The following is a 26,344-nucleotide window of genomic DNA, read 5'->3' as shown; positions in this document are numbered from 1 at the left end:
TAGGACTTTAACCACTGAAGGGCAGACCCTGAGATACCAAGTGGTGGTCGTCAGAGTAACTCTGTGACCGTCAAGAAACCTTTAAACATTTCATGTCTTGTCATAGCAGCTTTGCTATGCAGACCTGTGCAAAAGTTTTTCTTTTTTAAAAAAATTAATGTAGAAGTTTGTAATTAGGTCCCTGGTTTGCTTCCCGGTTTGCATGTGCTCCCCGTGCACGCGTGGGTACTCCAGCTTCCTCCCACCACTAAAAACATGCTCATTAGGTTAATTGGTGAGTCTAAATTGGCCGTAGTTGTGAGTGTGAGCGTGCCTGGTTGTCTGTCTCTGTATGTCAGCCCTGCGATTGACTGGCGACCAGTCCAGGGTGTACCCCGCCTCTCGCCCAATGACAGCTGGGATAGGCTCCAGCCCCCCAGGGACCCTGAACGGGATAAGCGGTATAGAAAATGGATGGATAGATAGATGGGTTTGTAATGTTGATGACAACAAAATTCTGACATCATGTATTTGGCCAAAAAAAAAACAAAAGAAAGCATGTTTATTGTTGGTTTCATAGCTGTGGTTTTGGGGGGAAATAAAATCTTCCAGTAGTAGACACACTAACCCTGAATCTTTTTGTGTTTTCAAGTGTGGATGCACGTCTAAATGGAAGGTTAAATCTTCCCTTATTCTGTCTTATGACATTATCAGAGCCTACACTCGACATGTTTTAGAGGCTGAAACACCCCAGAGAACAACTCCCAGACACTGATGCATAATTTGCCAGGCTTCCACACACAAACAGACGACAGATGTTCCAAAATACCACAGAAACAACAACACAGATGCAGGCTGGGAAATGCCCTGCGAGCTCTTCATTTGCTCCAGAATTAAGCTGCTTTAGGCTTTTTAGAGCGACATTTACACGCTGTGTGTTTTCACGGGCATCAGAGAGGGAGGAAGGGAGGGAGGGGGAGGGAGGAAAGAAAAGGTGGCCTGTGAACGAGGGGAGGTCTCACTTCTGCCTTATTTGAAGTTGTGCAAGAGTTTGAACATTTTCCCCCAGCGCAGCTTTTCTAAAAAACATGCGTTTCTCTGCAGATCAGCGTGACATGGGGAGAAAGTTAGGGGAGTCATGTGTGGGAAAGTGCAGCAGGAAGGAGAGTGCAGCTGGGAATTTTTTGCCTGGAGCGAAACAGACCGGAGCTCTGTGGCGAAAGAGGCAGAGATAGAAAAGAAAAGAAGAGGAAATAGAGATAGAGGAGGATAAAAGTGTAAAGAAGGAAAGGAGGGATTTGGAGAGTCGATGGGATGAAGGAGGAGTGAAAGTAAGCGAGGAGGATGACAGAAGGAAGGGGCTCCTGTCTTTGCGTCTTCATGGAAGATAAGGAATGTCAAGGCAAGTTTTACACATTTTTACAAACACCTTTAAAACCACGGCATGTAGCGTCTCAATATTACTGCCAGAAAGTGTTGCAAAAAGCAGCAAAAGCCTACTCTTACAGCATGTGTGTAAGTGTTTTCTATCCCAGTCATTGCCTTCCTTCTCAATCTGCTAACCCGTCATTTAATGTCTGTTTACATACCTGCATGCACACACCCTCTCTCTCTCTCTCTCTCTCTCTCTCTCTCTCGCTTTACTATCTCTCTCTCTCTCCAGCAGCAGGTCCCTGGAAGCAGCCAAACTGTCAGTGACTGTAGCGAACACATGCTCGCTCTCAGCTCAGCTGCCAGAGAAGAAGAAGGAGGAGGAAGAAGAGGAGGAGGAGAAGAAGAAGAAGTGAGGCTGGAGGGAGCAGACAGACAGAGGAGAGAAAGACTTGGACCAACATCTGACTGCTTCTCTCTGTCAAGTGATGCCATAACATCCAGGAAATAGCAAAGACAGTCTTTTTTTTCCCTCTTTCCTTCTCTCGTTTAAATAATGAGGAGAGACCGTCTTGTCTTAGCCGCGACCCTCACTGCCATCTTCTCCGCTGACCTCTACTTTATCCTGCTGCCCAAGCTGCGGAGCGCGGGGATATTTTCAAGTCACTCTTGCTCGTGCCGAGCGAAAAACTTCACCCTCCCCAAACTCGGGGGTCTGGCCACCCCTCGGCTGTCCAACTGGACGTCAGTGCCGCCCCTGGATGGCACTGCATCAGTGCCAGATGATGGTGTATCCAAGCTTGAAAGGCTGTTCGCTCATCCTCTGTACAACATCCAGACTCCGGAGATGGGGCCGGAGGAGAGGCTGCTGCAGGTGGCGCAGCTGATGGAGTACTACAAGAGGAAGGTGACACGCTGGGAAAGGTCAGATTAAGACGGCATTTTGTTAACAATTAAAGCCCCTGTGAGGAGTTTTTATGTGGAAATGAAAGCAGCTAGAATTACTACTGATGGCTCTTTACGAGCTAGAAAAGCAAGCTGAATCATCCGCATAAAGACAAACTCTCTTTAAGTAGTTACTTTCAATGGATAAAAGCTGCTGCTGCAGGGTAGGTATCAGCTAACGTTAACAGCATGCTTTTTGACATTTTGCATGGCAAAAATTCAAGGTGAGTGATTCATTTGACTGGTAAAATAAAGCAGGCTGACATTTTAGTTATAGATATAGAAAGAGCCTCTTTTTTCACAGGTTGCACAAAACATTGCACAATGTTCCTTACAGGAGCTTTAAGTCAGTTTTGCAGCAACATCTGATTTTTGCTTTACTCAACTTTCATTGTGAAAGAGGAGAGCTCTGTCTTGGAAAAGCACGTGTCGAGGCTTGACTGTGGTCACAGGGGCCGGGTCAGTGACATTACAGACAAACACACATCCGTGTACGTAAACACACTTGTGAATTAGTTCGTGATAATAGAATTACACAACCCAGAGTCGTCTGGGTGTGTTAAGACAATTCTGTGCGTCATAAAAGTCAGAATGTGGAGTGGGTTAGTGGCAGAGGAAAAATCCCTCACAAACATGTCATCCTTGAGAGCTGGCGACTGTAGCGTTCTCTTGAAGGTAAACAGGGATTTAAAGCTGCTAAAGCTTGTGCTAATCTGTGGGAGCCAGAGCTGTCTTGGCTTGTGAGGCCGTCTCTCTATGGTGATACACATTTTGGGCGCTTTCAGCGGAAAATAGGAAGAAATATGAGGATTGGATCTTGTCTTTGCTGTGTTGTGAATGTGCACAAAGACAATGGATAACCTTGAGGCTTGTTTAAGGGTTGCAAAACATTGCAACAGCATCCCAACACTAGGCTGCTCAAATGAACAATTTAGATTATTCTACCTGCATGTAAATCTTCTTCCAAATTATTGCAAGAATAAACCTGTTAGACTTTTCTTGTGGCTCGCCTCTATTGGATTTTCTTTTTCATCCATCATTTTGGCCTTTGACCATTGCACAAATTGTATTTTTATCCCTTCTTTTGCACTCCATCCAGCTCATGCTGGAGTTTGTTTGGGTTGGGCGATGACCGTCCCACTCAGTGCGGTCGGCTCCGGCAAAGTGGTGCTGCTCTCTAACCACAGGCTTATTTGTTTTGGTCTTACATTATTCTTCCTCGGGCTTTAAGTATAGCGCAGAAGAGAGGGAGAGGAGGCTGTGGAAATTTAAATACGTCCATGACTGCTTTTAAAATCAAGAGCCATCATGATAGCCAATAAAATAAAATCTTAATGAAATATACGGCTGCAGGTTAAACAACCATGTTTCCAAAACAGTTGGGACAGGGTGGAATAAGTTCAAGGAAACAGAATTTGACAAAAAAAAATATGGAAGCCCTAAGAAGACATGCGTTCTTACAAGCTTTTAATGTTTCTGGGGAAACCAGTATTGTTATTCAGAAAGAATATCAAGTCAAAAGTCCACATCTCATAAAAAATTACTTAAATCATTGGAAATTTGGGCAAAATTAAATACACTTTACAGACAAAGTATTAGGCCACACCTGTTAGTGATTTAATTCAAGTGTTTCAATCAGACCCATTGCCACAAGGTGTATAAAATCAAGAGCCTAACCATGCAGTCTCTATTTTCAAACATTGTTGAATCAAAATGTGTCGTTCTGAAGCGTGGTACTGGGATTGAAGCCACCTTTGCAATAAGACGGTTCATGATCTTCATCTCTATTAGTGATATCATTGGAAAGTGGAAGTATTCAGGAACAGCAGCAACTCAGCCATGAAGCAGAAGACCACAACATCCCATAGTGGGTTCAACGACCGCTAAGGTGCATGGTACGTACTGTAAAAGTCGCCAACACTCTGCTGATTCCATAGCTGAAGAACCACAAACTTCCAGTGGCATTAATTTAATCACGAAAGCTGTGCAGCGGGAGCTTCTTGGACTGGGTTTCCATGGTTGAGGAGCTGCATACAAACCTCACATCGCCAAGTCCAATGCCAAACGTTGGATGGAGAACAACAACACTGGAGCAGTGGAAATGTGTTCTGTGATGTGACGAATCTGTTTTCTGTTTGGCAGTCAGATGGGTGAGTCTAAGTTCAGGGGATGCCAGGAGAACATTCCCATCCTGACTGCATTGTGCCACCTGTGAAGTTTGGTGGAAGAGGGATAATGGTATGGGCCTGTTTCAGGGTTTGGGCTACCAAGATATTTTTGGGCAATCCTATGCTTCCAACTTTGTGGCAACAGTTTGGGGAAGGCCCTTTTATATTCCAACATGACTGTGCCCCAGTGAAGAAATCAAGGACTATAAAGACATGGTTCAGTGTGGAAGAACTTGACTGGCTCATACAGAGCCCTTACCTCAGCCTTGAACCTTTGGGATGAACTGGAACAGAGATTGTGGGCCAGGTCTTCTTGTCTAATATTGGTGCCTGACCTCATCAATGCTCTACTGCAGTGTTTCTCAACCATTTTTCCTTGGAGCCCCCCTACATGTACCTAAGAAAAGTGGAGTCCCCCCAGGATCCAAGAGAGAAGAAAAAGTGACACACTGCCACCAAAATTCAACGTAGATTTTATTCCTTGGGTTTCTTGGGTGGGTTGCAAAAGATTTTTTTGGGTCGCAGAATGAGATTTCAGAATGTTTTTGCTGGAGTATTTAATGGAACATTTATCTTTGCAGTAAACATTATAACCACACGAGGGAGCTCCACTATACCAAACTCGCCTTCTCCACCATAAAAACACAAAACAAGACTACCAGCCACTGGATTGCAAAAGACTTAAAGGCACAATCATGGGTGCTTGAAATTCACTGTTCCAGACCAGACAGCCACTGAAGGCCCAAGGGGCTGAATATGCAATGAAAGCCTATGTGACAGAGGTAAAGTGAGCCCTTCAATGAATCAAATGAATCAGAAAATGCCAGGTTAGGACCAGAATGAGTCTGGATTATCCAAGCTTGCACCTGTTATTAGCTCAACCAATCAGGTGAGGACGTTGCAGGAAGCAGGCTTGATAAGCAATAATGTACTGAAAACAAAGTTGTTGGGTAACAATAGCTTGTACCTTCTAAAAAGTGGGTCACCACTTTGGGAATGAATTGGCTCAAATTCCCACAGAAACACTCCAAACTCTTGTGGAAAGCTTTCCAAGAAGAGTGGTGGCTGTTATTGCCGCAAAAGGAGGCCAATTCCACATTAAAGTACATGTATATGAATACAATGTCATTCCAGTCTCTGTTGGTGTAATGGTCAGGTGGCCAAATATTATTGTCCATATAGTGTATTTGGATGCACGTCCTCTTGGGCCTCCATACAAACATTAAAACCCCAAACAAAATTGGAAAATAGCCCAAAGACAACATATCGAATTCTGAAGTTAAGCGATATCACTTTGTTTGAAAATGGTATGCTTATTTTGAATTTTTCCACATGTTTCAAAAAAGTTTGGACACTGTCAACAAAATGTAAGAAAAGTTGTAAATCTCTGAAAAAAAACCTGCTGAAACATCTCACGGTTAACTGGGCCAAAGAAGGTTAGAGTACAAGCAGGGAGGAAACAATTGTTCCTAAATCGTGTTTTTGGCATTTTACTGTTGGATAATGATACCAAACATGGGGAGAGTCTTACACTAGAAACTATACGAATGTTTGAATCATCTCTCAGTCTTCAAAACATCTCTGAACACATGGGGCCATATTTAGAAAGCCCTCTAAGTCCAAAGAGTTGCTCTGAGTGATGAAACTCTAAGAAAACTCTTGACTCATGACATTTTCTAAGAATTTCCCCTCAAAGTTAAAGTCTAGATCTTTGTAAAGATGAAAGTTATTCACAAAGCATCCAAGTCCTTCAGAGATTGTCTGGTGCAAATTTGTTAGTGGTGAAGAGGATTTTAAAAAGACTTAAAAGTTTCTTAATTAGAGGAGAAAATGTAGAAATGTTTTGTAATTAATGTGAGGAATAATTTTACGGAATCACAGCAAGTCGAATATCCAAATATTAATGCAGACATTTTAGTCTATTTTGGATTGTCTTTAGAGCAAAATGAGACATGTGTTGTCTTTTTTTAGTTTAAGTGATCACAGCTTCGAAAAAAATGTTTCACTCCCAGTAACCAGGTCAAGTAAAGATCCTCACTGAAATGAAAATGACTGTGCTGTTGTTGCTCAGTGTTTGCTCTTGGACTGTTTCTGAATATGGGCCCTCGTTTTTTCAGTGTTATCCCCATCTGGGTTCTGTGCCATCATAAATCATGTCTTCAAATGTGGTCATCTCTACAGTGTTAAGAAGCAAAGACTACAGTATATAGATGCCTCCACTATTATAGCATTCATGACTGTAGAAAGCCTACATGCTTTCAGCACAATTATGGCCTAACCTGAGGGATTGAGGACCTGTTGTCTTCAAAAAGCTGTTGTTTCATCTCATGTCCTGTGTCATTAGACCAAAAATCAAGAACACATCTGAGACATCTCGAAACCTCCCATCAGAAAGTCTACCATGTCTAATTTTTTGTCCTTAACTCTACAATTTGTTCTTTGGCTCAACAGTAAGAGCACAGAGTGTTCTGAACACACAGCTGTCACAAATGTAAACAAATAAAATGGCAAAAGATGAGTGATGAGAAGGTTCAACATTTAGATAGTAAATATGGTTGTTTGCAGTCAAATTTAATGTACTAATTATTATTATAATTATTATTATAATTTAATTTTCTAGCCACTCTTTCTTCTAATGTCATCACATTGACTGGTCATGGACCTCCTAGTAGACTGCTATGTCTGTCCGTAAAATCTGTGGTCGCCTATTCTGACACAGTGACCAACGTAACAGACACAAAAATATTGTAGTCTAATCTCAGCTTCAACCTTGTTTTTCTGAGGCTACCAGTTTTCAAGTTGAGATGTATTTGACGATGTTTTAAGATACAGTGCAGCATGGACTTCATTTTCTACCAAAGTATGGGAAAGATAAGGAGCTAGAACCATAAGGAGCTGTGGCAATCCATCGCCAACTTCGTTTTAACACAAACTTAGCACAAAAAGTAAGAAAATTTGTGTTTGGTAGGTTATTTCTTTGTTGTAACAATTAGGGCTGTAGTCAACCAAAGAATTACTTGGCTGACTAAAATCACACCAGATCATCAATTAATTGATTGGTGGTGGGACGGACCAAAATCATCCTTTTTAACAAAATGTTACCACATTGCTGACTTTTTTGACATGTTGTCAATTAACAGGAAACAGAGTATAAATGTGCTACATGGGCTTTTGGTGGGAGGGTCTTAGTGACGTCTTTACTTTCTGGGTATTTAACTTGTAATTAATTACCCTTAAAGGCACAAGTAATTTATATTTGAATAGTTATATTTATAGTTATTTTTTTTGGAAAATATATTTTGTAACATTAGATAACTGAAAAAATAATAACACATGACGTCTCCCTTTTCACCCCTGCAAAAAATGGATTCTTCCAATTAAAGTAGCACGTGCGATTGTTCGACCAATTGGATTTTGGTCGGAGATGAGGTCATCGACCAATTAATCGACCAATCGACTTGAGGCTGTCAGCCCTACTAACAATGCTTCTTGTCAATAAATCTTATACCATCAGAAAGCCTGTGTATTTCCCTTTTAAATTGTGCCTCATTTGTGAGGAACATGCATTAGTGGGATGAGCAGCAGAGCTGAGTATGTGGGTTGCACCCATGAAAATCAGATCTTCTCTGCCAATGCCAAACAGCTTATTCTGCTGTTGCTATTGACTCTTGTTTTGAGCCTCTGGTACCTCAAGGTTCTGACAGTACGGTTCCTGATTCACACCTGATTGTCAGCACCTATGAGCATGTGGTAGTCAGCAAACAATGGTCAGTAGGTTTCTGCTCCAAGAATCGGTATGCCACATTTAACTGATCAGGATAAGGCCCGTTAACCTTGCAAAGCAGATGGATATGCCTGTTTCCTTGTTTTTCACTGGCAAATTCATCTTGTTAAGCTCCCATCTGAACCGTCTGGGCCCGGTTAGAAAGTGACAGGACCAATCAGCGATGAGGGGCAGTACTTTCAGGCACAGCAGAGTCATGACGTAAACAAGCAGCAGAGTCGTGACGTAAACAAACAGCAGCTAAAGCTGGTGTAGTTGTGGAGGAAGAGATTAGCGTGGATGCTGCTAAAGCGGCAGTTTTATCAGAACTTGACAACATTTCTTCATTAAAAGAAGAAAAAAACAGCAGTGAGTTGTTTTCTTTTCAAAAACGACAAAAGTCGAGTACTTACATGTCTACAGTCGCCACGTTTCGCGTTATTCCTCAGTAGCTGCACACGCACAGCTCAATAGCAGCTACGTCACATTTTTTGTTGCTCTGATTGGCCTGTAGAGATGTGACAGACAGAACATTCACCCAATCACACTCCGAGTTTTTTTCAAAGCCTTTGCCTTTTCTCAAACATTTCCTATTGAAGCTTTCTGGCATGTCAGGTTAAGGGCCCATGGGATAGGACAACATCAAGCTGGTATTCTGAAAAACCAAGTTGCAGAATAATTTGCACTGAGCCCTAGCACCATCTCCAAATGCCAAATCCATATAACCGGGGATATTGGGGACAGGCTCTCTGGAAGAATGAGGCTTGTCATATTAGGAGGCAATCTCAATGCAGAGAGATATTGAGATGAAAATCTGCAACCAGTGGCAATCCCATGCCTCCACAGTCTGGGACCAAACTCTGTCCTCCAAGGTGACAATGTTTATCAGAGACTACCTCTCAGAATTTGGGAGTGGAGAAGATGGATGACCTGCCAGCAGTCCTGACCTCAACCCCACTGAATACTTGTGGGATCAGCTTGGGCGTGCCAAAGTGACCAACATAACCACATTGGCTCACTTGTGACAAATGCTGGTTGAAGAATGAGATTGCTATCCAAAAGCAGTGTGTGACCTGCATGATGAGGAAGTGACAGGCTGTTGTGGCTGTGTATGGTTCTTCCACTCAAATAAATGGTTAAATTGCCAGCATGTCTTGAGTCTGTTTTACCATTGCCAAGCAGCGGCATTCCCTTGAAGTTACCACTTAAATGCAAAGCCTTTTCTGTATGTCTCTTTGCGACATGACATGACTGAACAAAGGCAGCCTCCCAGTCAGAAGAAAGTGGGCTTGTAGGGATGGGGGTCTAAAGAGACAGTATCTATCATGGCAACTGTTAAACAGCGGCTGATCTGAGTGTTTTCACAGTCACTAGGCTGAGATAAATAGGACTTTTTAAATCTTAATCATGCAAAACTGCTACATGGGTTTCAAAGGGTAAAATATATAACTAGGAAGAGAGTTAAATGGACATTTTAGCTAAAACAGGTTAGTAGCATGGTTGGGTTTGAAAACAGCATATCAGAGAGGCTGAGTCTTTCCAAAGTAAAGATGGGAAGGGGTTCACCACTCTGTGAAAGACAGCCCTAAAAACATACAACATTTTAAGATAAATGCTTTTCAATGTACCATGAGAGCACTGCCTTGATTTTATCATCAGCAGCGCATAAGAAAAGATTCAGCAAATCTGAACAGCATGGTGTCCCAACTTTTTTGCAAACATCTTCAGATTGCCTGTAAAAGACATTAAATGAATATCCTTTCCTCATATGTATTAAAACAATTTTCTTGTAGGACCTGCTGCAGAGAAAAATCTGTCAAATCCACTTTGCCTTGGAGTTTTGGCGTTGTTACTCTGTAGTCCTTCCAAAGTAAAATACTGCCTCTAAAAGGAGCTGATTTTTTTCTAAATCCAAGCAATCCAAGCATATCTAGACCACAGCCAGAGCTCTGGTCTTTTTCAGTCAGCTGCAAAGCATTCACAAGAACTCTAAAGAACAGAATGTATGAGAATACTTGACATATCCAAACTGTATGCTTTGTTTAAATCTAAATATAACTAAGATCATCCACTAAAGACTTCTCTTTCTTCCCAGACATATGAAGATTTACAGTGAGGCAGCAGCTGTGTCCAACATCACTGTGACCGAGCACAAGGTGACCTATGATCCTGATGCCAGCTGGGTGAAGTTCCACCTGGGAATCAACCGCTATGCCCTGTACGCCAGGGATGACCCCGCAATCCCAAAACTACTCAACGAAATGCAGAGCATGACGGTCGTTAGTGCAGGTGATGGATGGATGGATGGATGGATGGATGGATGGATGGATGGATGGATGGTTGGATAGATGCATGGATGGATGGATGGATGGTTGGATAGATGTATGGATGGATGGATGGTTGGATAGATGCATGGATGGATGGATGGATGGTTGGATAGATGTATGGATGGATGGATGGATGGATGGATGGATGGATGGATGGATGGATGCATGGATGGATGGATGGATGGATGGATGGATAGATGCATGGATGGATGGATGGATAGATGCATGGATGGATGGATGGATAGATGGATGGGCGGGTGGATGGATGGATGGTTGGATGGATGCATGGATGGATGGATGGATAGATGGATGGGCGGGTGGATGGATGGATGGTTGGATAGATGCATGGATGGATGGATGGATAGATGGATGGGTGGGTGGATGGATGGATGGATGGATGGATAGATGCATGGATGGATGGATGGATAGATGCATGGATGGATGGATGGATAGATGGATGGGCGGGTGGATGGATGGATGGTTGGATAGATGCATGGATGGATGGATGGTTTGATAGATAGATGGGTGTGTGGGTGGGGGGGTGGGTGGATGGATGGACGGACGGAGGGATGGATGGATGGATGATTGGATAGATGGACATAAAGATCAACAGATGGATGCAGGATTGAAAGGATGGATGGATGGATGCCTGAACTTTTGTGACACGTGGAAAATCATTACAGAAAAGAAATGACTAGGCACCTTTGTACAGAATCACTAGGATATCAACATCATTCACCAGAAGTAACCGTTTTCCAAACCTTTTTGCCTTAGTTTCAATTTGAAAGGAAATATCTTATTTTACTTGTTTTTTCCCCTCCATTCAGTTTTGATGTTATACTGTGAAGGTCTTGACACCTAAATGCAAAGATGGAGTGGATAGATACTCAGTCCTTATTGATAGAATTGTGTCAAACACCTGAAGAGAGTCAGATACTGCATACAAACCCAGAAAGGAAAAGGCCAAAAAAATGACAGCCAGAACTGTCAGTAGCAAAACTGGGAAACAGTTGGAAAGCAATGTACTCATAAAGGATAGCGGAGACAACCTTACCACTGAGGAGGGGGGATAAAGGAGTATATGAAGTGGCTGGCTAATGAGACAATCAGTGGAGGTGAGCAATGAGGAAAGGTGATGGTAATCAGAGATCTGGGAGACACACAAGAACAGGAGCTGAAATGACAGAGACGACCGTCTACTACATCTACAACTACAGTTGGTCACAGTAAATGCATTATGTACTGTAGGCTGGATACTGTGTTGGACACAAGTATGACTGCCTCTCAGTTATTATCTAGCAGAATAGATAAGAGCAACCCATCCAGGTATTTTGCCCAAACAATAGCAGCCCCTTCCCTTTGTTGGGGAAAACATTCCACATAAATGAACAGCAGTCAATGAGAAAGATTGGGTCATTAGGGACTTAAAAGCTTAAAATATGAAAACTGTACAGTTAAACGGTTATTGTGTGCCAAAATCCAATGGCCAGTGAGTTAGACATATAATGTAAGACGTGTATGCACATGAGTGTGTGGCTCCCTCCGTCAAACTGGACCACCAGTCCCATCTTGTGACTAGAGATGTCTTAAACCGACATCACAGACATTACGTGTGTTGGATCTCAACATTTTGATGTGGTTAATAAGTTAGTGAATGACAAACCTGTTAACAGGCAGACAGGCTACAGCTCCTGCTGTTACAGAGTGATCGCTAGCTTAAAGTTGTTGAGAACACAGCACCGATCCAACATTTGCCCACTTTAGTCCTCTCTAGTTTCAGCCAAAAGACGCAGAACTCTTCTCTAACACTACTTTGCCATTCGAGAATACCAAAAAATGCTTAACATTATGGCTTGTTAATAAGTTAAGGCACAAAACACAGCAAAATTGCTTTTACTTGCATTGTTACCAGTATTTTATGACCTGTCGCCTGTTTTCCCCCAAAAGCTCACACTGGAAAGCAGGAAGTGACGTTGTACTGCTCTTATCCATGCTGGGCCTGGCTTAGCTGGATTTTGGTCAAACGAAATTTAATGATATCAAAGCTAATGGCTTACACTGCCACCTTGTAGCAGCAGCTTATAGTATAAAGAGAGCCTCAGGATGTACACATGGATGGACATTTACATGTGACGTGTAACAGCTGTGTAACACCTCAAATACTGTTAATAGACCTGCAAACATAACACACAGTGCTAATGCTCTGCATTGTCATAAACAACATTCAAGGTAGAATGGTCAGATGCATACTGGAGATTTTTCAAAATTAGTACATTTGGATATTTTTGGCTCATTATGGACCTTGCATTTGTTTACCACTACATATTACATTTTGATCAAATCAGTGCATACTGTACTCATCTGGCCAGTATTTAAAGTAGGGTTAGTGAGCAACTGTTACAATGAAAGCTTTTCACATTACTGCAAAAATCAATCCATTGAAGCTACCCTTTTAGTAAATACTGAAGTTAAGTAAAGATGAAAGAGTGACTGTACCCTCCATCTCTGAAAATGAAGGTAATTACTTAAAGAAAACAATGCTATCTAGATGCATTTCACCTATGTACAACAATTTGTCTGTATCTGTCCATTCTATCTCCAGGAAAAATCTAGGCTACATGCCTTTCAAAGACCTAAGATTCCTATTAATATTCCTCCGTATGACCAAGACTAGAGGTTTTATGTTTTTTGATACATCTATATATACATACTCTGGTCATTCTTGGGAATGCATTGTCTCAAGAATGCTTTGATGGATTTTCATCAAACCTTGCACAAATATTCACCTTGATCCAGAGAGGAAATGATTATAGTTTAGAGGTCATAGCGCAAAGGTCAATGTCACTGGATCACATGTTTATCCCTTGTTTTCCTGGCTGTTCTTGTAAATGCTTTTGGGGATTTTCTTTAAACTTTGCCCCAATTTTTGACCAGTCTCAATTAGGTTTTGGAGGTCAAAGGGCAAAGGTAAAGGTAACTGGGCCAGGTGCATCCTGTGCTTATGATCACAATATTTCAAAAATGCTCTTAAGGGATGTTCAAACAGTGCTCAAACATCTGCTGAGACTCAAGGATGAACTGAATAGAAGTCATTAGGCCTCATGTTCCTCCCTTTGATTTCCAGGCTGCTCTTATGAATATCTACAGAATGCCTTATGGGGTTTTCTTTAAATGTAGCACCAATGTCTGGCCAGTCTCAGGGGGGAACTGATAAGATTTTGGAGGTCATAGGTCAAAGGTCAATGTCATTTGGCTTCATGTACATCCATTGGTTGTTTGCAAATTTTCAAGAAAGCTTGTTGGGATTTTCTTCAAACTTTGCACAAATGTCCTCCACGACTCAAGGATGAACGAATTAGATTGTGGAGGTCAAAGGTCATTAGGCCTCACAGTCAGCCCTTGTTTACAAAATTTGCACCACATAAAACACCCCAGCCCTTCCTTTTGACCAAACACTGAATTATACGCTGTCCTGCAATTAGAAACTTCACTAAAGCACATTACGACCAGGCAGTATTTCCAGTTTCCTTCAACTGAAGGGGATGATTATATGTTGTAAAGTTGTATATGTAAAGGACTGTCCAGTTTTACATGTTACACTTTTAATCTGATCTATGTCAAATGCATCATGAGTTAACAACATTTAATCTCTTACAGATTACACCCAGGATGAGAAGGCCCTGAAAGGAGCATGCGATTGCACCCAAGGTCAGTTCATTTTCTCTACAGAGTCAGACAAAGCTTGTCTCTGTGTTTGGTTTTGATTTTATCTTTGATGTTTACCTCATATCTAACTCTGTGTAGCTGCTTGTTATGCTTGTTGCAGCACGATTGTTTGATCCCTGACTATCCCCTTTGTTTTTTTCTCCTTTCTGCTGTGCTCATTAGCACCATCAGACGTGAGCACACTGCTGCCTTTGTGACTGTGAAAACTGTGCTTTCATTTGGCACAAAAATTCAGATTTGTCAGTCAGTTTGAGACGCTTGCTCTGGGGCAAATAAAACCAGGCGTTTGTTAGTGTTCAAAGGCAGAGCTTTAATTAAATGTTTGATGTGCATGCACTGCGAGGAAAATCGACGTTTCCAACATGCACCACCTACGCTTCTATCTCTTTCTGAAACTCTGAGCAACATGAAGTCTAGCGCTGCGAGCGGATGGATCATTTAGTAATGCATCTACCTGTTGTCTTAAGTAAAACTACTAAGGTTGTCATTGTGTGGGTACAAATGCATGTGTTAAAGCTTGAGTACACACTTTTAATGCAGAAATATGATAATCTAGGCGTATTATTGTGTCTAAAACACCTCTAATTTACCCATTTTCCCTTTGGCTTTTACAAAAAATACCTTTTTTATCTATATTTTGCTGCCTTTGCATACTTTTCTTTTTTGTGCCTTGGGTGCATACTAAAGTGACTGATCGCACAAACATTGATCTGTGCCAAGAGGAAATGCTGCAAAAAAGTTCATGCATTTGCTCTAAATTTAACATCTAAATTCTTTCTTAGTTACCAAAGAGCAACAGTTTTCATCTTCTAAAGGCTGTTTATGCTTCTTTTCAGTCATTTCCAGTTAAAAACATGATTGGAAGTTTTATATGACTGTTAACTATTAATACACTGCAGTTTCACAGAGCACAGCAGGGGGGAGGTGTGTTTGTGGTTAGTCTGGCTTCATGTTGTGATATAATATACAGGCAGACAGAAAAGAGCAGGGCTCAAGCTGTGCCACCAAAACCTCCAATTACTGTATCATGGGGAACTGGCAGATCATGGAAATACTCCTGTTTGAACTGGTCTCTGGGACATTACAAGGAAAACCAATACTGACTCAGATAGCTGATACTCGGTGTTTGTTTTCAAAGCCCAAATCTGCCACAAAAAAAGAGGAAGTCATTTTCTTCATAATTAAATGTTTGATGCAAAGATGTCTGTCTTCTCTGCAGTGGTGAAGCCAAGTGGGCATCACCTGAAACTGGCTCTGAAGATGCAAAACTTTGCCAAAGCCATGTTCAAACCAATGAGGTGAGGACTGAATCCACATTTGATGTATTCATGGTTAACATTAAGCACAGTCGGTCATTGTATTTAAAGAGTAACCAAACCCTCAGACCGCTTTTCAGCCAAAAACCTTTATTGGGATGTAGTGGTATAGCTGATAAGTTCATGTCCAAATCTCAACATCTGAGCAAGTATTTGAATTATTTTGTGTTGGAAATAAGCATATTGACTGCCTTCTACAGGTTGAAACCAGGCTAATTGAATTTTTCTACTGGTACAGCAGTTATTGCCCCCCCTTTCCCATTACTATTAACGTCAGTAAGAGAAGCCAATAGTTTAAATTCACAAGTTACTGTGGGCTCCACCAGTCAGACACATCGCTGTGACACTCTGGGATTGTGGGTAGTGTAGTTCTTTTCCCCCAGATCTTAAATAAAAAATGTTTATAGCTTGTGCCTTCTTCAGGACCATATTCCACCATTTCCCTTTTTCAATCTTCTGTTGTTAACCCTCTGAGATAAAAGTTGTCATATACGACAAGACGAGGCACAGGCTACAGAAAGTTAGATAAAATCTGAACCATAATCATAGCCACTTCCTTTATTCCCTCTTGCAGCTTGCAGTTGTGCCATTCTAATGATGCTATCCATGCTTCCAAAGCCCCTATGGAGGAATCATTTGTGTTTGAAATAAGTATAGTGACTGCCCTCTACAGGTTAAAACCAGGCTACTGCAGCTGAATATTTCTACTGGCTGATCTGAAGGCAAGGAATGTTCAAGGTGCCAGCTTTAATCATCATAGAGCTCAGAAGTTATTACCCACTTTTTCCACACCACTGACTCCACTTATAGTAGCCATTTGCCTGGGCTCCGCCAGTCAGAGCCAACGCTGTGACACCATGGGATTGTGGGTAGTGCTGTTCTTTTCCCTGAGATCTCAAATAAAACAAGTTGTTCATGGCTTGTGCCTCCTTTAGGACCATGTACCTCCATTTCCCCATTTCAGTCTTCTGTAGTTAACCCTTGTGCCCTCCTAAAATTTACTACCTTCTGGACAACTTAGATGCAAAAATGTACATGCACAAAAACTACTACTAAATCATCATATATATTGATATTTTTTCTGCTTTTTTCATGAATATTTAATTAACTTCAAACTTGCTCAGAACCACCAAACATTCGATAATTTTCAGGATTCTAACTCTTTAAATGCCAGTTTAATTATTTGATAAATTTCACTATTTATTACAAAACAAAACCCCCCAAAAATTAATTATTTTTCATGTAATTAAAAGTAGGGGGTGGGGCTTCAGTGGTGATTAGAGTCCTGGATATGTCAAACATTAGCAAAAAAATTGATTTGATCACATAAGTATATTTATGTAGACCCAGATACTCCCTCTGGTCCACCTAAAACAACTTTAAACTTGCTCAAGACTAGCAGACATTACATCATTTTCAGGATTTTAACCTGTTAAGGCAGTGGTTCCCAAAGTGGGCCATGTGCTCCCCCCAGGGGGCGCAGCATAGTGCTTAAAATGCTGATTACTTCAGCACTGCAACAATGCAGTTGCACTTCAAATTTAAGATACTGTTTGCATTTTGGATTTGAGTGGAAAAGTGGGGGATACCTGTGTGGGTTAGGGTTTTTCTTTTGTCACCTTGTTTAAGACAAAATATAGATCAAAACTATAATTAAAATACATAAAATCTGAGACAACATGAATGTTATTTTGGGGACACTTTTATAATAATATAACAGAACAGAATCATACACAATCATAGGATCTGTTCAAATGATGGTATTTAGTGTTTTGATAGTAGACTACTGTTACTGACTGCCAGATTACTGTGTTTTGACTCACTGTGTGTGTAATTATGTGTGTGTGTGTGTCAGGCAGCAGAGGAACGAGGAAACTCCAGAGGACTTTTTCTACTTTGTTGATTTCCAGAGACATAATGCAGAGATAGCAGCCTTTCACTTGGACAGGTGAGGCTCCTCCTCTTCTCGTCTCATTATAGTCATTGTAACTGCAGCTGAAATGACCATACTTATAACGAAAGGTTAGCTTGTTTTGCTGAAATCGCAGTTAGAATTGCAGTACTTATGTGCCCTGTCATTGACTGTAGTTGGCAGAGGTGCTTTAGGGTAATTTTAGTTTTGTTCCACATCTTTCATGTATTGCTCAGAGCTCTGTTGCACACTGAAGAGTGACAAATGTCTCTCAATCTACCTTTTATTTTGAAAGCACAGTGTGTCACGCAAATATAGCTATAGCAACAGTATGTAAATAAGTGAAAATAAATTGGTTATTCGGATTTTCAGTGCTTTTAAAAAGGCATAAGTAAGCATGAGACTGAGGGGAACACTGTTCGGTCCACTGATTTGGTTCAGATGATATATTTCAAAAATTATCTGATGTACAGTGCTTTAAATTCTTCACAGAGTTTCAAAGTTTCTAAAGGATGAATCCCTGGACTTTTAGACTTAACACAGCTACAAAGTTCAAATATGTGGTTTTGGGTGCAATATTTCATTTGATGGATATTCATTAGATTTTATACTGTCCTTAAAGCTTTTTTCAGGAAATGCATCCATAAAATGCTGGTTTACTGCAAATATACACATCAAAATCATCAGTGTTAAATAAACTCCTGTAGTGTTAAATGTAACACTTTCCCTGATTTTATATAAATTGCACTAGTATAATTTACGTTTTGAAAATTATTGATATTTTACTCTCTTATAGTATTCATTTTTAACACTTGTCAAACTTCTTTGACTTTGCCGCCTCATGTTGAACACCTGTGACAAAGTGAGGTGTCCCCTAACATGGAAAAGGTAGAGCGACACTCAAAGCCAGGTAATGCTCTTCTTAAAAAACATGAAATTCAACAGGCATGAACTTAATAACTCAGTGGATAACTTCTAACATTAAAAAAACAACTAATCAACATCCAAAAACACATGTAAACACATCTAACACACATCTAAACACTTTGCCCAAGGGCATTATGGGGCCACCCACATATTCAATTAAATAGTTAGCAGCAAAGCTGAGCAGCATGGCTCTATGCAGCTAGGAAATGTCAAGTAAGGGGTTTGGGGGGCATTGAAGTAGTTATGTGTTGGATCAGAGCTGGCGACAGAACACATAACTATTGGAAGAGAATAATCACGGTCCATCATATGCAAGCAGCACAAAACATTAGCACGTTACAGCAAAAGAGCGGCAGCCTCCATTAGTTCCAAATTCCTTACGCCCACTTTAGACTAAAGATTTGTGACACAAGACTGTTTAAGAACATCACAGGGAACAGATGCAGACATGTGGACTCACAGTGGTGGACTTAACAATTTTGGGGCCCAAGGCGGATACAGACATGGGGGTCCTCCACATCCACTGTTCACCCCTTTTTTTAAATTTTATTTTTCAAAAAAAGAGCAACTAGTAAGCTAACTTTTTTAATCAAACTGTATTGATGTAAGGATGTCTGGGACTAGGGGTATGTGTGGTTAAATGGTTAAATTTGTTAATCAAGTTAGTGGGTGCAAGATTTACGAGTCAGTTAAACTTATTGCCTTATTACTTTTTACTGCTGAATTGTTACCCAAGCTTTCCCACGGCACTTCACCGGACAGTAGCTTAGCAGTTAGCGTGTGGAAAGAACAGTACAGTGTCACAGTTTTAAAGGAGTAAATGGAAATAAAGTTATATGTAGTCTGTTGAGGGTCGAACTCACATATAACTACTCAACCAAAGTGAAAAGAGGCCACACATTAAAGCACAATATTAATCTGTAAAGAGAAACAAAGGCTGGGGGAGCTAGCTGCTAATGTTAGCCACGCTGTACACAGTATGTCAAGCTCATATCATATCCGCTGACACACTGACCCTGTGAGGAATTTGACTGTTTTCAAGGGATTTTCTCCTCTTAAGAATAGTCAGTTAAATTAAATTTAAATGAGCTTTTAACCAAACGGGTAGATAGATGCTTAAGAACATCTGGGATAATAGAAGAGAAACACATAAACCATTAAACAAATTCATTCACTATAGAAACTATAACAATACAATTTTATGTATTTCCTTTGAACTTGTGGAGTAATAATAATTTATCTTTTCTCTTACTGACAAGTATAGTTTAGTGTTACCTTGGGGGCTTGTCCGGGATGGTAACAAAAACTATACTCCTCTGAATATAGTATGTATTGATTTGGATTAGTGTTTATTTTAGTGTCAGCACTAGGCAATGCTACTGTGCTAAATCTGTAAACAAACATTTTGACAGAACAATTTATTAATGTGCATTCTTTTGCTCAACTTAAATCTAAAAGGCCTTCTCAAAACCCTTTAAATGAATAGCTATTTGCATTGTCAGCCATTAATTAGCCATTTTAGCATTTCCAACCACTAGGCACATCTTTACCTAAGTTAGAGTAGACCTCAATATCATAAAGGTGAGGTATATAAAAGTGGGTTAATTTTTTAAGAAGGAAATTTTACTCAGATAAAAAGATCTGTTCCATTTGGCACTCTTTTTCAATTTTGTTACGTTTTACCAACTACAACCTCTCAAAAAGTAGCCAACATGTTTCAGCCAAAACAGGCAATAGAAGCATGTGTAAATGCAGCTGCAATTGAAATTGATTCAAAGCAAACCCTAAAATTAGACCATATTCTAAAATAAACAAGCAGTGCTGCACTGGTACAAAGGAGTTGTAATCATTTCAAATATCTGGATAATTGTAAATGGTCTAAGAAAAATATAGAACTAAGCCTACTGGTGCCAACAAATAAACCAGCCAGCCTACACAGAGATTGCAACACTTTACCCAGCCCATGATTTCCACACCGACTGATCAGCATAAACCACAGATGTGGACTAACACTAGGACACACACGTCTTTGTCAAATCTCACATAAGCTAAACTGCAGTGATTCACTCTGAAACACAGTCATCTAAGCCAGACTGTATCATTAAGAAGCCACACACACTATAAATCAATGTTTCACTGCACAAAACAACAGGAGTCCGACGTCAACAACTCAATCACGATAAGCCTAACAGCTTCTTAAGTGAAAATCAGAATAAGAAGTCATCAGAATACAATTGTTTCTGTCACTAAACACAAATAGCAGAAGTAGATTTTACTCTGCTCTTGCCTATTTTTAATTTATGTTGGGGTGTTTTGAATCTGTGGCAGAGTGTTGTTTCCCTCTGTTGTGTCTGTGGTGGCTGCCAGAAGCTCTTATTATCATCGCCAGCAATCAGCGGTTGAGGAATGCCGAGGGTTGGAGAAACCGCCATTCAGCCTCACACGCTGATTGTTGTTTGATTGCTGTTTGCGTGTCATGACTAAAATATGGCCCTCGGGGGGATACAGTGTAAGTCCTTGATGATATGTCTGAATGTAGCCTGCTTAATTATAGGTACAAAGATGCTGTCATTGGTAAGTATCATCTAAAACGATCTAATAGCTGTTCTGTTAAACAAGGTATAAGAACTCTATTAATGTCAGGGAGTTTCTATCAAATTTGCAATTATAAATGTTATGACTGTAAAGTTGTTCACCATGACTTCATTAGAGGGGTCTTCATTTAAATGTCTCCAACCGGTGTCTCAGGATCCTGGACTTCAGGAGGGTCCCACCTGTGTCTGGCAGACTGGTGAACCTCACAGGAGAGGTGCTCCAAGTCACCCGCAACGACGATTTACGAGGCGTCTTCTTCACCTCACCTGGTAAAAAAGCTACAAAGTCACTTTAAAAGAAAAGCTTACTATCTTAAAATACATTTACTACCTTAGTTAGACAAGAGATGAAGAGGAAAGAAGGCTACAGCTTTAAAGTCTGCTCAAATGGAGCTAGCAGGGACAGTTAGCTCAAAGTTAGCTTAAAGATGGCAGACGGAAATTATAAAATATTTACATTTATGTTTGACATCATAGTTTCATAGAATATGTTCAATGTCTTTAGGTATGTAGTTAGGCTACTTAAAAACCAAGAAGAAAATGACAAAAAATAAAATGATGCAGCTCTCAAGAACAGCTAGCAGGTAGGCTACAGCTAGTTAGCATAGTTAGCTAAACATTAGCTTAATTTAGCATAAAGACCAAACAAAAGAGGTGATTAATTTGAAATTATGACCTAACTGCCTGTAAGAGTTAGCTTCCTATTGAAGGGATTTAAAAGCTACATCCATATTTTCTTCTATTTCCTGTTTGTTTTGGTTACTGGGCTCTGGAAAGCTAAAAAATAAAAAGTGCTTATGCACACCTGGACAAAATTGTTGTTACCCCTCTGTTAAAGAAAGAAAAATCACAATGGTCACTGAAGTAACTTGAAACTTTCAAAAGTAATAATAAATAAAAATTTACAGAAAATTAACTCATAAATATCTGACATTGCTTTTGGATTGTGTTTTAAATAATATTTTTTTAAACAAATTAATGAAAAAGTCCCTTTACTAGGAAGCTAACTCTTGTTAGCAGTTAGCTCTAAGCTTGCTGAGATGGTCATAAAGTCTAAAAGCAGGAGGAAAGAAACTTGATTTATTTGTTTATTTTAGTGATGTTCCTATGTGATTTTTTTCATCTAATTAAATATAAATTATAACAGTATAAAGTCTGAACCTCTAAAGTCAACTTCTAGAAGCCAGTCAGAATCATGCACCATTTCTTTAAGACGGTATCACAGCCACAGTTGTGGCTGATATTGGCAGTGCTGGCATCACCAGCCTTCAGTCCTCTTTGCAGGCCAGTGTTCATATTCCTGTGCTGATGTCATCACTCAGCACTTTAGTTATATGTGAGTATAACCTGACTAAGCCTACATGTAACTTTATTTCAATTTCCTAGATCAAAATAGACCCAAACTGCAATATTTCTACAGGATGCTATTGGTTCTTAGTTCACGTTAGATTAGAGAGCGTTGTGGTTGTGAGAGCCTGAAATAAAACAAAATCATTAAGAATTAGCTTAACTAATTGATGACTACCAAGGTATCCAGCTTGAACCGTTCAGCGTGCATCTCCTATTTATTATTCATCCCTTTATTTAATTATTTATCTTGCAGTGATAATAGCTTACCAAAAAGTGTTTTCATTATTTTTAAGCTTTACAGAGGCCTTCATAGAAAAATCAAGATAATAAGAAAAATAAAATACTGAGAGATATTGCCAGTTAACTAGCAATTAGCTTAGACCAAAAGCAGTGGGACGGTAAATGAGAGTATTATTTTGCAGCAATTTTTGTTTAGCGTATTAGCCCATATGCTAATGACTTCTTTAGTTTGGCAGAGAGTTAAAATGCAATCAAGTACTGATAGTTAATGTAAGTGCATAGCCTCTTTGGGCTTTTTTTATGTATATTTGAAGCAGTAAAACTCATCAGTAGTTTAAAGAAAGACTGAACCCATTCACTGCTTTCCCACAGCAAACAACACCTGTTTCTTCGCCAAGTGCCTGTATGTGTGTAAGACAGAATACGCTGTGTGTGGGAGCCCCAACCTCCTGGAGGGCTCCATGTCTGCTTACCTGCCCGGCCTCAGCATTGCCCCGCGAATCTCCATCCCCAACCCCTGGATCCGCTCCTACACCTTCAGTGGACGAGAGGAGTATGAGCATAAACTCTGCAGACATGACATTTGCTTATTTTATTTTGCCCTTTTCTACGTTTGCCTCAACACCCACAAAGGTTACAAACAAGGAAAAAATAACCACCAGACTTTTTTATAAATTAAATTACATACTCTGTCCTTTAGTGTTGTATCTCTATATTGATAATGCTAACTTAAGACAGTTTTCACCAGTTATTTCAGAATGTTTCCCTTGTATATGTAGTCTTATATTACCTGAATAAGAGTTTCTTTTCATGTTTCTCCTTAAGGTGGGAGGTGAATCCCTTCTACTGTGACACCATAAAGCAGATGTATCCATATAACTCAGGCAACCGGCTCCTAAACATCATTGACATGTCCATCTTTGACTTCCTAATAGGTACGATATACCAAGACATCTAACATCTTACATGACCATCAGTGATAAACTTTCTGTAAAGTTTTCGGTGCTACTATCCATCACAGGCAACATGGACAGGCATCACTATGAGATTTTTACCAAATTTGGGGATGAGGGATTTCTTCTTCACCTAGACAATGCCAGAGGGTAAGAAAAGACCTCACAAAGCTCTAAGTTATTCTGAAATGTGAAATTTAATTGTGGTTTAACTCCCTTCTCATGTCTTGTGTTCAGGTTTGGGAAACACTCCCGTGATGAAATGTCCATCCTGGCTCCTCTGTCTCAGTGCTGCATGTGAGTTTAACATTATTAGCGTTGCTTTCATACCTGGATTATTCCCCTATTTTCTTTCTCTTTTGTGATGCAAAAAAAGAAGGACATAACGAAAGAAGCTGCACTAAGAATCTACACAGTTCCTGTGTCAGAAGTGTTGCTGCGTAGCTGCATGCTTGCAGAGGGTAAAGACAGCTGTATTATCCCTTATGTATCCCCCCTTGAACTTCTGCCATTTCAGTTAGGCGTACAGTATTACGCACAACCTGTGTGTAATACTGTATGCCTCTGTCCAGTTTGTTGTCAGATTATGGGCATACAAAAGAGTAATGTAAAACGGCTTCAGAGTTAGACTTTTTTAGCTTTAAACTCATCTATAGAATAACAACCAAGGCTGTGAGTCCTTTCATCTACAGACAACTGAAATAAATAGTTAAAGGGATTACTCTTTTGGTTATGCAAAAATACTCTAATGTGTTACTTTTCTCAGTAGGTAACGCAGTAATGTTCATGTTACTTTTTTAAGTAATACTGCCCAACACTGCTCAAGATCTCATCAGCTGAGCATCACAGGACTTGTCAACATCCATTGGTTTCAACAGTTCGCTAAGTTCCCAGAAATGGATCCAGCTTGTTGGATCAAAGGAAGGTGTCCTTCCCAACATTATCCACTTTTAGCGAACTGGTCTCTACTTTCTCTCTCTACTTTACTTCATCACTCCTCACAGATTTATTTTACATGCAGAAATGAGTGATGAGATAGCATCTTAAAACCCTCAATTGGAGCCAACAGGTGGAGGCTGGGGTGGAGGTGGGTTGAAAGTGAGAGCACAGTGCTTATCCAGGATGGAGCTGGCAATTGCAGAGCAGAGGAAGAGACCGGTAATCTTGCAGCTTAAGTAGACCACTGAATTAGGAGGATGTGTGCACCTTTGGCTGCAATCACAGCACTGAATCTGTGTGAATCAGGCTTGGGCACTGCTTATTTTCTCCATTCTTCTCTGCAAAACTGCTAAAGTTGCACGGGGATTGGTTATAAACAGCTCTTTTTAAGTCCAGCCACAAATTTCCTGTTGGATTGAGGTCTGGGCTTTGACTCGGCCACTCCAGAACATTCACCTCATTGTCTTTAAACCATTTCTGTGTAGCTTTCGCTGTATGCTTGGGGTCATTGTCTTGCTGGAGAATAAATCTTCTCCCTAGCCATAGCTCTCTTGCAGACTGAATAAGATTGTTGTCCAGGATTTTGAAATATTTTGCCACATAATTTTACCGTCTACCTTTACACGCTTTCCAGGGCCAGCTGCAGAGAAGCATCCCCTCAGCATGATGCTGCCACCACCGTGCTTCACATTGGGGATGGTGTGTCTGTGGTGATGTGCAGTGATTGGTGTCTTGTCTGATAGCCAAAAAGCACCATTTTGGTCTCATCAGACCAAAGAACCTTCTTCCACCTGACCATGGAGTCTCCCACAAGCCTTTTGCGTACTCTGGTTAAAATGGAATGAGTTTTCTTCAACAGTTGCTTTCTCTTTGGCAGTTTCTCATTAAGTTTTGACTGGTGCAACAGCTGTTGTATGCAGAGTCTCTCCCATTTTAACTGCAGAAGCTTGTAACTCCTTCAGAGTAGTCTTAGGTGTCTTGGTGGCCTCTCTCACTGGTTTAGCATATTGAAATGTTAACACAAAACATTAAACATGAGTATCTGACACGAGCTGTCATTGTGAAAGCTCCCGTAGTCTCTACTAGTGTTTGTGCGTTTATAATAAAGGGGAAAATTAACCCTTCTTTCTCCTCCTTCAGGATAAAGCGCTCCACTCTGGTGCGCCTCCAGCTCCTGACCAAACACAACTACAGGCTCAGTGATGTGATGAGGGAGTCCTTGGAGGGGGACCAATTACGGCCCATCCTGACAGAGCCCCACCTCTTAGCTTTGGACCGCAGGTTACAAAAGATCCTCCGAGTGGTGAAGCGCTGCGTGCGGCGTCTGGGCGAGGACGAGGTCATTACAAGAGACTTTGTGAAATCTACAGCGACACCTCAAACAAACACAGACATGAGGGAGGCCAGGTAACACAGGATGAAGAGCCTCTACCTCTCCTCCTCCTCATAGCTGCTCTTTGAAGACTTCAGGATGAAGCTCAGATGGTTTCGATTAAAGGAACAAGCCCATAAATGGAAGGCGCTGTGAAATGTTTAGAAGGAATCTCTTTGTGCAGGTTCAGGACGTGAATCATTGCAGGCTTTGAATTCCTATCACAGAGGGAGCCATAGTTTTATTTCCTTTTGTTTCTCTCATGGTCATAAAATCCCCAAAGGGTGCATTTTATGACCAGTATTTTTCTTAACACAAGCACCTGCAACATCAGAGAGGTTCAGGGAAGGTTAATTTAAATAAAGGAGCAGGAAGAGACCATTTCTTAACGGAAACAAATGAGATAGATTTGTCAGAAAGAGCTGTGATGCACTGGATCAAATAAATGCAGGTGAATTTCAA

General features: G+C 40.5%; 1 protein-coding gene across 1 annotated transcript; it reads left to right on the top strand.

Moving 5' to 3' along the window:
- Positions 1-1,646: 1,646 nt before the first annotated feature.
- On the top strand, positions 1,647-26,344 carry fam20a (FAM20A golgi associated secretory pathway pseudokinase). Its single transcript, XM_041815281.1, has 11 exons — positions 1,647-2,274; positions 10,322-10,515; positions 14,211-14,261; positions 15,499-15,577; positions 17,451-17,543; positions 21,183-21,298; positions 22,991-23,171; positions 23,444-23,553; positions 23,640-23,721; positions 23,809-23,868; positions 25,651-26,344. The coding sequence occupies exons 1-11, from the start codon at positions 1,907-1,909 to the stop codon at positions 25,919-25,921; spliced, it is 1,605 nt and encodes a 534-aa protein (XP_041671215.1). The 5' UTR covers positions 1,647-1,906; the 3' UTR covers positions 25,922-26,344.

The sequence above is a fragment of the Cheilinus undulatus genome, linkage group 20, assembly GCF_018320785.1.
Source record: "Cheilinus undulatus linkage group 20, ASM1832078v1, whole genome shotgun sequence".
Taxonomy (NCBI): Eukaryota; Metazoa; Chordata; class Actinopteri; order Labriformes; family Labridae; genus Cheilinus; species Cheilinus undulatus.
The sequence above is the reverse complement of the archived record's forward strand: the minus strand, read 5'-3'. Positions and strand labels throughout refer to the sequence as shown.